The sequence below is a fragment of the Pelophylax lessonae genome, assembly GCF_965119305.1.
Source record: "Pelophylax lessonae genome assembly, chromosome: 1".
Lineage (NCBI taxonomy): Eukaryota > Metazoa > Chordata > Amphibia > Anura > Ranidae > Pelophylax > Pelophylax lessonae.
In genome coordinates, this window is record NC_138768.1 from 694,844,903 (window position 1) to 694,858,236 (window position 13,334).

General features: G+C 40.6%; 1 protein-coding gene across 5 annotated transcripts in view; it reads right to left on the reverse strand.

The window, feature by feature from the left end:
* NEK1 (NIMA related kinase 1) overlaps window positions 1–13,334 on the reverse strand; it is a 334,451-nt gene that overhangs the window by 68,153 nt on the left and 252,964 nt on the right. For all 5 annotated transcript variants that reach the window (XM_082243984.1, XM_082243982.1, XM_082243981.1 and 2 more), the window contains 2 exons: window positions 11,621–11,824; window positions 525–636 (listed from right to left, as the gene is read on the reverse strand). In XM_082243984.1, the coding sequence (XP_082100110.1) occupies window positions 525–636; window positions 11,621–11,824 (316 nt within the window). The remainder of the gene's footprint in view (window positions 1–524; window positions 637–11,620; window positions 11,825–13,334) is intronic.

The window sequence follows — 13,334 nt, forward strand, 5'->3', positions numbered from 1 at the left end:
GGTATTGTTTCAAGTCCAGTCAAACTCGTTGCAAAATCGTGTGACTTTTAAGTCACATAAGTGTGAAAGGGGCTTAAAACTTAGGTTGAGCCTGCAGGAAATTACATCATTAACATCTGGGAATACTGCACTTTTCATTTACTTTCCCATTATGGAGATAAAAGAGAGGGAGGCATTTCATACAGCTGATAAAACTTTATAGCAACCAGGGCTGACAAGCGATAGAGGTGCCACAGTGAAAAGTACTATATGCTGAGATCTGGTACCCATGTGTGCAATTTCTCTGGAGGTTCTAGTTTATCAGCAGGGAACCATTAAGGGGTTAAGTGGAAATCTGATCTAGGCTCATTCCACTCGCAGCCGTCTGCCAGGTATGTTGCACAACTCAGCATGCTTTACAGATTTTTCAGTATCACATAATTGCCATTCATATAAGAAAGCTATGTAGCTGTCATGGATTAAGCTGTAAATGGACTATGTGATAATCTGTAGAGCTGATTGATGGGGCTGTGCAATTACTGTACCTTTCTTCTTTGGTTTGTTCATTCCAAACACTCACAGCCTTGACAGGACGCTCATCACATGCATTTCCTTTGGTATCTTCCAGCATTTCAGCCTCCAAATCCTCAGGCTCCTCTGTTGTGAAAGAAAAATACCTTTGTATAAAGTATTGCTATGCACGCACTTTGAAATTTAAGTTACCTATAAGCTAATTTACTATTATGCTACCTGATTAACTGTCAAGTGCTGAGCAAAGATCTAAAGCAGTTGTTAAACTCAAAAGCAAATATTTAATATATTGCAGCTTACCAATACTTAGATGTGATGGCTGTATTAGTTCTCTTCTTACAGACACACAGAGCCATCACAGGAGCGAGCACACACGAGTGCTCCTATAGCAAGCGTTTTTGCAATAGGGCACTCAGCATTGGGGTGGGGAGTGGCAAAGAGCGCCGGCAGGGACTTGAAAAGCGGAGGATCTAGGCTGCTCTGTGCAAATCATTATGCAGAGCAGGTAAGTATAAGCCTCGATTCACACTAGGGCGACCTGTGAGGCGACCTGGTCGCCTCACAGGTCGCCGCAGGTCGCCTCCCATAGGGAAGCTGCGGACCCGTTCTAATAGGAGCGACACAAGTCGCTCCGACCTAGAAAAAGGGTCCGGAGCTTCTTTGGGGCGACCAGGAGGCGACCGCCATAGACTTTAATGTTATGAAGTCCATGGCGGCCGCTCCGAGGTCTCGGAGGTCGCCCCTGGAAGTAGCGTCGCGGTAGTGTGAACCGGCGCTAAAAGGTTTGTTATTTTTATACAAAAAAATAAATAAATAACTTTATCCTTTACAGTCATGTGGAAAGTGGAAGATATGAGCTTATTATCACCCAATCTGACTGGTTATGGTCAAATAAGGAAATTATACATTTTATGTATGAACTTTTTATTTTAATGGATTTAAATATAATGCAGTTAACTGTTCTGTACCTTCCAGAGAGCAGTCAGAACCAAGGGTGTCTAAAACCATTGTCATTTTGGAAAATCTCCCTGTCAACAATTCCAATCACTCACTTTTCAATAAAGAAAAATAATGAAACAAAGTAACAAATGTGTGCCACGGTTGAGTGAGGTTTACAGTGGGTATCAGTATAAAACAATTTGAGGCATGGCTATATCATGCGTCTACATTATACACCAACTTGGACCTATGCAACTATATACACCATAACTTGCGGTTCCCTCTAGAACAGTGGTTCTCAACTCCTGTCCTCCGGACCCACTAACAGGCCAGGTTTGCAAGATAACTGAAATACATCACAGGTGATATAATTTGCTGCTCAGTGATTGCAGTATTCTAGTCTGCATCTCCCCAAAGTAATACTTAAAATCTGGCCTGTCAGTGGGTCCCGAGGACAGGAGGTGAGAAGTAGACACTGCTTCTTTGGCAATCTCCATTTGTTTCTGGTCCCGTACTGAGCAGCTGCTTTTCTGCTTGCTGACTACAGGAGGTGGGCCGCTCGGCACAAGTGCCATTCAGAGAATGCTTTCCATTTTCTGAATAAATGTAAAGCTCTCTCCAAGTGGATGAGGCGGAGGTGGCATTGCACTCTCCACCTTGTCCAATCACAGAATTCTACGCATTCATAAAAATGCAAAGCATTCCCTGAACTGCATCTGTGCTGAGCAGCCAACCTCCTGTGTTCACAATGCATCAGGCCAGCAACTCAGCATGGAAGCAAGTGGAGACCACTGGAGTAGCGGTGTCTATTTCCAGATTCCAAGATCTTCATATACATAGTTACAAGCTGGATGTAACAATGTAACCATGTATAATATAGCCATGCCTGGATCTATTTATAAATGTGCTAAAATATGAGCAAATATCTTTGCTCATTGTTCCTGGTGGGATATATGCCTGATCATCCATAGCCATGAGATAAAGGTTTCTTAATCTAGCTTTCAATAATCAGATCAGAAAAAGCTCAACTATTTATGCTTACATTTCAACCTCTACAAGCAATTTCTGGCCAACCAATGGGAAACTATTGTTTGCAAACTACTTCTGCTTCCCGCTAGATAAGTTAGATTCACTTTTGTCTGTTAAGTTTACAAACCTATACATTCAACTGAAACAATTATGCATACATATGGAAATATCTTCAGGTTAAGATAGATTTCTTTGGCAGCTGGATCTTCCAACCATCACATGTATATGGTTAGCCTGCCAGGTTTTCTAATGTCATGTTTCTGTCTGCCCTGAGCCAAAGTACACAACTATCCTGGTCCCATGAGAATGGATCACAGAGCAGGTTTGACAGGGCATCTGGATAAAACAGACAGCATCACCCTAAAATGCATTGAGCCTATCCCTTTAAGTACAAATGGATAAACAAAAGAAAGAAGTAATACTACCCAGACAAGACACTTCATTGTCTTAAAAGGAAATGGTCTGACATGGGTTGATAAAGATGAAAAGGAAAGAGAGTGTAAATTCATACAGATTATTACTGGGTATGGTAATCACTTATCACCATTCCACTTTAACATTTTATTAGAAGTGTTCTGGAAACACAGCATGCGTTAAATTGCACATTCCTGGAGCCTTATCACTGAAGATCTGACATGTGAAAATTAAAAGCACAGGTAACAATGATTCGCTCAGTCTGATGCTTTGCTGACTGCGTGACAAATCAATACTAGCTAAGAAGGATGACAGAACAGATTAGTCACAAAGAAACAGTGCTATGGGCAAAAAAAGACACTTTTCTTTTTCTAATTGAATGGTAATTTGTTTTTAAATGCCTGTAGGTGTATTAAAAAACCCAAATACAAGCTAAAAAGCAGTATTCATTGGAATGATTTTTGGCATTGACATTGTGGTAGGTAGAACCTAAATATAAGAAAAAAAAAAGCCTGCAACAGACAAAGTTCTGCAAACAGTATAAGCGTGTGTGTTGGGGTGTAAAAAAAACTAACTGCTAAGAAAACTTTCTTCCCATCTGCCAAAAAATAAACATTTATACTTTACAAACATACGTGTTTTTAAGCAGTGCCAACTGTCATTTCTGTGCACAACAGCCCAGGAAAAAAGAAAAACAAATGAGATTCCTTTATAGACTGGTCTTCTGAAGGTGTCTGATGATGTGTGTCATCCTCAGGTCAATACTTTTAAGCTGGCCACAGACAGTTCGAATCTTGGCCTGTTCAGCAGAGATTCACAACACATATGGGCAGGCTAATTGTACCCAAGTCAATCCATGAATCGACTTGAGTACAACCAGCATGTCAGATTTTTCATGTAATTATTGGCAGTGGCTAACATTGTGTGTTTTTCTAGCAGGGTCAGCTCCCCATCGCCGGGAGAAAACAATAGCTCCGCATGAGAGATTCCCCCATAAACGCTGTCTGTGTTGATGGGGAAATCGAGCGATTTTTTTCATGCCATCAATGGGCCAGCTTTGCTAGTCTCAGAGAGATTGGATTAAAATAATTTCATTCTTATAAGGATATAAGAAATGCTAGCCCTTACATCTAAGAATTGGTAAGCTGCAATGTAATAAATATTTTGGGTTTAACACCGTTTAATCACTTGCCGACCGCCGCACGCCGATCTACGTCGGCGGTCAGCCCCTCACAGGCAAAGTGACGTAGGGCTACGTCACTAGCTTGTGAGGGTCTAGGGAGCGAGCACGCGCCGCCGGAGGCGCGCTCCCGCTCCCGCGTGGTCACGGACCCCCCCGCGCGTGTGACCGGCGGACCCGATGTCCGCCGGCCACTCTGCGATCGGCGGGGGAGAGGGAGAAAGTCAGGCAGCTTGTGTAAACAAGCTGCCTGTCATTCTCCCCTCTGTATGAGAGCTGATCATATGGATCTACTATGTAGATCCGTTGATCACTCTGCATACAGCTGAAGCCACAGCCAATCACAGTAAGAATCACGCCCCTAGGGACACACACAGCCCCTCCCTCTCAAATAAAGTTAACCCCTTCACTACCAGTGTATTTTTACAGTAACAGAGCATATATATAGCACTGATTACTGTAGAAATGTCACTGGTAACTCCAAAAGTGTCAAAAATGTCAGTCAAGGGTCCGATCTGTCCGCCGCAATGTCGCAGTACTGCAAAAAAAAAAAAAATCGCAGATCGCCGCCATTACGCGTTAAAAAAAAAAACAACAAAAATGACAAAAATCTTTCCCTTAGTCAGTAAACGCAATAACTTTTGCCCAAACCAATCAAAATACGCTTTTTGCGATTTTTTTTACCAAACATAGGTAGCATAAAACAAATTGGCCGAAAATGTTAAAAAATTTTGATTTTTACATTTTTTTGGGGGGAATTTCATATAAAAAAAGGGAAAAATATTGCTATTTTTGCAAAATTGACGCTCTTTTTTTGTTTATAACGCGTGATCAAAAAATCGCACAGGTGATCAAATACCGCCAAAAAAAAGCTCTGTTTGTGGGAAAAAAAGGACGCCAAATTCGTTTAGGTACAGCGTCGCACGACCGCGCAATTGTCCGTTAAAGTCTCGCAGTGCCGAATCGCAAAATACCCCCTGGTCGTTTAGCAGCCAAATCCTCCGGGGCTTAAGTGGTTAAAAACATACAGCGTTCTTCGCCTACCACAACATTTTTTTGTGAATACATACGCAGAATACATTGTATAGGTAGGTTTTACAACATCTCATTGTTTTTCCCACCCTACTCAAACATTTAGCTTCTTGGATTACTTGAGCTTGATTGTATAACCATTTAGAGAAACTTTGGCAGGGGGGAATTCAATGATTCCCCCTGCCAACGCGTTTCATGGTCCATATACCCCACTTATTCAGGTTCTGTGAAACAGTTTTATAAACTCCATACATGAAGCCAACAACTGCGTTGTCTTAGTGACAGCTACAGCAGCGGCGAGGGAGCACAGCTGCACCGAGGATGTCCTTGTGGACACTCTAACCTCATTTTGCCTACGCTCGCACTGCTTGCCCCAAATGCATGTACGTTTCCAACTGGTACATGAATCTGTTGCATGCATCGCTATTTGTCGTGCGGAAAAGAGTTGTGTAGAAACTCTTGATGAGCTCCCCTTAAAAATGTTTAAAAATCTGCTGAGAGAGAGGAAATGTTTTTTTTTTTCCTTGATACCAGTAAATAAGTATAACTCTAAAGATGAAATGCTGAGATTAAGTCAATTAAAATACAAGCCTGGACACGTGACGTCAACACTCACGGAAATCTGCCTTTTTGTTGGTTTGAAGCTTTTGTTACCTTTCTTGATTTATATGCGTTTTTAGGTCTTGTTGCTTGTCAGTATTTTGGTATACTTAAAATAAATGCAGATGTGTTTTTAATACTGCGCAAGGTCCAGTTTTACCTTTCTATACTGCATGGTTTCAGATCGCTTCTGGTACAAAGCCAGTCCAAAGGATTTAAGCATACTAGGAAGGTTCTCTGAATGCACCGATTGGGGTTGATACTTATGAACTAATGAATGAACGAATGAATGAATGAGGAGTGGCTGCACTTTCCATGGGATGCGTAGAAATTTATTGAAGAAAAAGAAAATCAAGCACAGATGTACAGGCATGAAGCAGGGGACAAAGGGATGACACGTTTCACAGGACTATGCGTGTTTTGTCAAAACCATAAAAACTTAGACACTGAAGCAAAAATATAAAGCATTCACATGTCATAATTATCCAATTATCAGTAACTAGTCACAAGTGAGTTGCCACAGTGATTGAAACATCCCCTTTTCTTCAATTTTTTGTCCTTTAAAAACACTCACTAGTTCCTGTTAAAAGGATAAGTTTACAACCAAACTTAACCTCCTAGGTCTATACAAAAAAAATACAAAATTTAAAATAAAACATGAAAAATTATATTAAAAATGCATTTGCAAAATATACATGTTTTTCAGAAATACTGATGCTTCCATATATGGAATGCATGTAGAAGTGTGGAAGTGTGTATTAATGCAAGAAAAAAAATCTAAAAAGACCAAAACCTTACAAAAAAAGGAAGAAAAAGATGGAAGTATAGAGTAAAACCTTCATGGATGTGTACACACCACATAAAGTATGCACCGTAAGTCCCATAGTTTAACAAAATCTCAATATCCAAATGTAAACCACATAAAATACCTAAGAGCCAAAGGCGGATACACCTGGAGCAGCGGTATCGGTTTCAGTTTGGGGTTAATGCTTTATTGAGCACTACTGAACACTTTATGTGGGTGGTCAACAACAGAGGGCAAGAGGCTTGGAGTGTTGTGATACCAGTGGAGGACACCTTCAGATCACCCTTTTGTGTTTAAGTGCACTTGTGGGGCATCGACCATTCTCTGAATCATTTAGGAGTCTGAGAAGGACTGCTGGCAGGACACACTGAGGACCATTACTAAGTAAGGCTACTCTTGCCTGTTGTGAGCGGGAGCCATGGACTGGTATGGTCTATGACTGAGCTATTGACTGCCCTGCCTCAATACTATTTGGGATAATACTGAGTATACATCCCCATACCGTTGGCATACATTTTTTATGTTTTATACAATATGAATAGAGCAACGTCTGGATGAGTGTTTTCTAAGGCCATTATAGCTAATCAAAGAATTATTGAGCTCCATTGCTATTCTTCTCTGTTTTCGCTGAAAACAGAACGAAAAAATATATTATATATATATATTATATACAGTGGGTACGGAAAGTATTCAGACCCCCTTCAATTTTTCACTCTTTGTTATATTGCAGCCATTTGCTAAAATCATTTAAGTTCATCCTTCTTCCTCATGAATGTACACATAGCACCCCATACTGACAGAAAAACACAGAATTGTTGACATTGTTGCAGATTTATTAAAAAAGAAAAACTGAAATATCACATGGTCCTAAGTATTCAGACCCTTTGCTGTGACACTCATATTTAACTCAGGTGCTTTCCATTTCTTCTGATCATCCTTGAGATGGTTCTACACCTTCATTTGAGTCCAGCTGTGTTTGATTATACTGATTGGACTTGATTAGGAAAGCCACACACCTGTCTATATAAGACCTTCCAGATCACAATGCATGTCAGAGCAAATGAGAATCATGAGGTCAAAGGAACTGCCTGAAGAGCTCAGAGACAGAATTGTGGCAAGGCACAGATCTGGCCAAGGTTACAAAAAGATTTCTGCTGCACTTAAGGTTCCTAAGAGCACAGTGGCCTCCATAATCCTCAAATGGAAGACGTTTGGGACGACCAGAACCCTTCCTAGAGCTGGCCGTCCGGCCAAACTGAGCTATCGGGGGAGAAGAGCCTTGGTGAGAGAGGTAAAGAAGAACCCAAAGATCACTGTGGCTGAGCTCCAGAGATGCAGTCAGGAGATGGGAGAAAGTTGTAGAAAGTCAACCATCACTGCAGCCCTCCACCAGTCGGGGCTTTATGGCAGAGTGGCCCGACGGAAGCCTCTCCTCAGTGTAAGACACATGAAAGCCCGCATGGAGTTTGCTAAAAAAAACACCTGAAGGACTCCAAGATGGTGAGAAATAAGATTCTCTGGTCTGATGAGACCAAAATAGAACTTTTTGGCCTTAATTCTAAGCGGTATGTGTGGAGAAAACCAGGCACTGCTCATCACCTGTCCAATACAGTCCCAACAGTGAAGCATGGTGGTGGCAGCATCATGCTGTGGGGGTGTTTTTCAGCTGCAGGGACAGGACGACTGGTTGCAATTGAGGGAAAGATGAATGCGGCCAAGTACAGGGATATCCTGGACAAAAACCTTCTCCAGAGTGCTCTGGACCTCAGACTGGGCCGAAGGTTTACCTTCCAACAAGACAATGACCCTAAGCACACAGCTAAAATAACGAAGGAGTGGCTTCACAACAACTCTGTGACTGTTCTTGAATGGCCCAGCCAGAGCCCTGACTTAAACCCAATTGAGCATCTCTGGAGAGACCTAAAAATGGCTGTCCACCAACGTTTACCATCCAACCTGACAGAACTGGAGAGGATCTGCAAGGAGGAATGGCAGAGGATCCCCAAATCCAGGTGTGAAAGGCTTGTTGCATCTTTCCCAAAAAGACTCCTGGCTGTATTCGATCAAAAGGGGGCTTCTACTAAATACTGAGCAAAGGGTCTGAATACTTAGGACCATGTGATATTTCAGTTTTTCTTTTTTAATAAATCTGCAACAATGTCAACAATTCTGTGTTTTTCTGTCAGTATGGGGTGCTATGTGTACATTCATGAGGAAGAAGAATGAACCTAAATGATTTTAGCAAATGGCTGCAATATAACAGAGCGAAAAATTTAAGGGGGTCTGAATACTTTCCGTACCCACTGTATATACACACTACTAACGCCACAACGGTATTGTTGGATTGCGTGACATGTCTATCCGACTGAGGAATAATCAAAAATACTACTAATACAATAATCAAAAATACTACTAATACTTACAACTGCCACCCGAACTGTGCACCGTGATATAGGGATTTGGTATTCCGTCCTGCCATTATTATCTATTTTTGCACGCAGCGAGGTCAGTATAAGCCACTTACACAGGATTTATAAATGTGTACCTTACAATATGACACAACTTGAATGTATGTAAGAATTATAGTACGAAGCCTTATGCGAAACGCGTTGGATCACTGGGACCCTCAAACCGAATGTCAGAGACTCTTAGTGTCAACATCAGCTTGAAGCATTTATTACTCCCAGTATAGGGAATATATTTCTGTGCTGCGTTTATCTTATTGGTGAATATCTGAGGGACCCTTCTCCATGACCCTTATTTATACACATTGTTTTACATGTATAAATAAACTGATTTATTTTATATGATTGTATCCTGGTTTTCCTTCTCCCAATTGGCCTCTTAAAACCCCTACTTTTTCTTTATTTTTCAGTTTTGTATACTATTTCTGGGGTGTAAGCCGACCAACAAGGCAATTTTGTTTAGACTTTTTTGATCGTGTAAAAGCGCTGCATTTTCACTTTTTTATCTATGTGATTTGTCACCAGCAAATTTTGCTAGATGCTTTTGCTAAACTTTGATTGTTTTACTACTCTGATGTTTGAATTTAAAATTTTGACAGAATATTTGATTTTAAAATACGAGTCTATTGTTATTGATATGTCCCACAACCAAACTGCAAACTAGCCTTCTAAATGCGTTTACACAGGGGGATACAGAATTAACTGCACCCTCTCGAAGGGGCATGACCGAAAAATGTCTGTCAATCGGCTCCCGATCAGCACTCTCAGAGCACTGACCAGAGTGTTCTGGCAGGGGGGCTGCCCCCCCCCCCCCTGCCCGAACACAATAGAACAACAGGCGAGAGTGCTGTACTAACATCGGATAGGTAGTACAGTACTTCCTCCTGAGCTGTCAGATTTTTTTTTTCGTTCAGCCGGGTTGAACAAAAAAAAAAAAAAAACGACTTGTGTGTACTATGCTTTAGCAAAGAGCTGAACAACAAAGAAAGCTGTATCTGAATGACTGGGTCTGTTGGAATGACCTTTTGAACTTGCTGTCTATTATGTACTGACAGTATGTCCACCGGTGGAAGATTTGAGGAAACAATACTCTGTACTACAAGAGAGGCCAGCTGCTACTGGTCTGACAACTGCAACTTAGGGCGATTAAACGAGTCATTAAGGTATTACAATCTCTTTACCCATAGGCACTGGAAAGAAATCAGTGTCTGTTGGGCTATTTCGTTCCAGAGATGTAAAACGGTGGCGACTCTTAAGCTGCTCATACATGGATTGAAATTGGGCCAGCTCAGCAGGGACTGGCTGAAGTTAGATTCATGTAAATGAAGAAGAAAGTGGCACTTCCAGACCCAGGAACTTGGAAACTTGAGTTTATTTCTTCAAATCATAGGTACAACATCAGACAAGACCACAAGACCGCTGTCCAGTCTGTCTTGTGTCTTGTGGTCTTGTCTGATGTTGTACCTATGATTTGAAGAAATAAACTCAAGTTTCCAGGTTCCTGGGTCTGGAAGTGCCACTTTCTTCTTCATTTACATGGATTCCTCAGGTCACGGACTTTGGTGAGCACCCATTCCTACAGGACTGCCACAGCTGCTCGGGATCCATCTGGCTCAGCTGATTGTTTTCAGAGCGGTGATTTGTTTCATTTTGGTTTCCTGAAGTTAGATTCAAGCATTGGCAGGGAAGTTGTACAGAAGTTGACCTACCCATCGACTTCTGTACAACTGCCTTGTTGAATTTTCCTCGCTCAATCAGCTCTGAAGGTTATAGTATGGGAAGTCAGCATTTTAGAGTACAAAGACACAGCAGGAGAGATCCTTGCATCAACATTGCTTCTGTTGATGTATGGATCTGTCCGGTTTTTTCATTCAACCTACTGGTTGAATTAAAAAAATCTGTACATGTATATCTAGCTTAGGGTAGTCCTTAAACCTTATCCTATACTTAACAAATCAGCAGTTTTCTGGCCCAGCATCACAGATGTACAGGGTGCACGAAAAGGGTACATTGTTAATGCTGAAACTCCTAAATGTAAATTATGATCCCTAACTCCTACAAATTTGCATCAAGTACCTGCAATAGTCTGGGAGCCTTACAGTGCTGATTAAGCAGGTATCTTATCTCAATTAAAATATTTTAATCATATGTTGCTTCCACCAAAGAGAAAGGTAGTTTATAAATAAAATTCAGGCATGTTGTAAACCGTGTACTACTTAGAACAGTAATGTAAAATGACACAGATGGCCACTGATCACACCGAATGGGTTGGCATATGGTTTCTCAAGATAATGGACCAGAAGTGTTTTTTTCCTGGGTGGCTGAAAGTATAGATAGACACTGGCAACTTCATTAAAGAAGCAAAGTTGTTTTAGTCTAGTTGAAACATACATTGAGGATTTCATTAAGTGAATATCTTTAGCCTGGAATAATTTTATTATCAGGTGAGCAACTGCTCAAACTGAACAGTCCTCAATATTGCCTTTATTTTGCTTGTCAAATGCAACATTTAAACCTACTACAACAAGGAGTTTCCATGTAAGCCTTTTGTACATATAATGATATTGGATAGTTGAGCCAGCTGTTGTCATATTGTTTCTCATAGTCGCAGTCTCGAAGTAAGAATCTATACAACTTTTTACATACCACAAAGTTGGTGCACAGCCTGGGCAGGGTCAGAAACCAAGTCATCTTTTGCCTTCTCTGGAGAAAGATGCACTTCTGGCAAAGACGAGTTCACGTCAATTAGCGAAATTAAAGAGCCTGTCTCTACAGGAAAGGCTTTTCTTGCTTCATCATCCTGTAAGTCATTTTGGCCATGTAGCTCTTCTTTTTTGGTTTGAAGTTCACCTGCATAGTTATAACACATGAAATGTGTATCATTACCTGCCAAAGCACCAGAAAGGCTTGAAGATATTATGTGAAGATATTATGTAAAAACAATGTTATGAAACACCTACTTTTTAATCAACAAAAGTACAAGAAAGCAAAGTAGGAATATCAGGCACATATTAAAAACAAGATTCTGTAGGTTCAGCCCCTATCAAGCATCCAAAACAATTAAAAGTAGGACTTCTTACAGTGATTATTTATCGTTTTAGAAAATTTGAGTGTTAAAATAATATCAAACTCTTAGGTTTTAATTATTTTCAGCAGCTGCTTTAATCACTTGCTGAGACTGCAAATTCTTTTGCCTTTATTCCTTGCCTATTTTCCTGTTTAAAATAGTGCCATGACTACTGTCCAAGGCCTACAGCATAGGGAGACCCTGGTCTGGTCTCTGCTCTGGCTCCATAGAACACTGCAAGAGAAAGGAGCCACCCTTGAATGCACAAACAAGAGAAGTTCTCCCAAGGCTGTATGCATCCATAGAAATACATAGCCCCATTTAGCCTAGGATAACAAGGCACTGCCCTGCTCCTCCTCCCTTCTCCATGCTAACAGACTGACTGGAGGACATGGTACTATCCAATATTAACTCCTGTGAAGACTGGAATTTAAGTGAAGCAGAATAAAGAAAGCAAGAGACAGCACCGTTAAAATATGTAAACTGCAAGTGCTTACTTAAAAATGGTTTACTGGGAAATGTTTACTTTATTTTGCTCAATGCATTAAAATAAAAAACTCTTAGGGGTTTAATACTACTCTGGGTTTCTCCAATCTGGTGGGAAATGTATAAATATTTTCTATCTTCTCATCTATTTCATATTTAAAAGCTGTAGGTTAAAAATATGTTTAGCTGGTATAGATGTTTCAGACTTTAGCATTCCACTATAGCAAAAAAAAAAAAAAGTGTTTTCATATATAATTGTACATTTGAGAGAGCGACCCACTTCTGTTATCAAAAAATCTTTATAGTAAAATGAGAAAACTACCCAATTTAGAAAGTCCTTATATGACGAGGCTGTATTTTCTATTTTTTCTTTTAACAAGACTCACTGGGGTTAATTTATTAAAACGGAGTGTGCAAAATCTGGTTTAGTAAATTAACCCCTTCATGTCCCTGGATTGTGATAAAATAAAATTTACATATCTACAATCCTGGTTCTCTTCCCCCTTCTCCAGCATTGGGCAGTAGGTGGTGTTCGATGATGCAAAAAAAAAAAAAAAAAGGAGATTGGGGAAGAAAACCAGAAATGAAGATATGTACATTTTAATTTTATCAATATTCAGTTGTGGAGAGGATGCAGGAAATGGGAAGCTGGAGTCGAGTTGTGTTAGCGCAGCCCCCCTGAATTGAAAAGGGCTACCTAATGCACCAAAAGGATGCAGCACAAATGCATTGAGAAGAATTTTAACTGGTACGAAATGTGTAGGGGTCACGGTGACATCAGACTCGGCTGTTGTACTGGGATCCCAG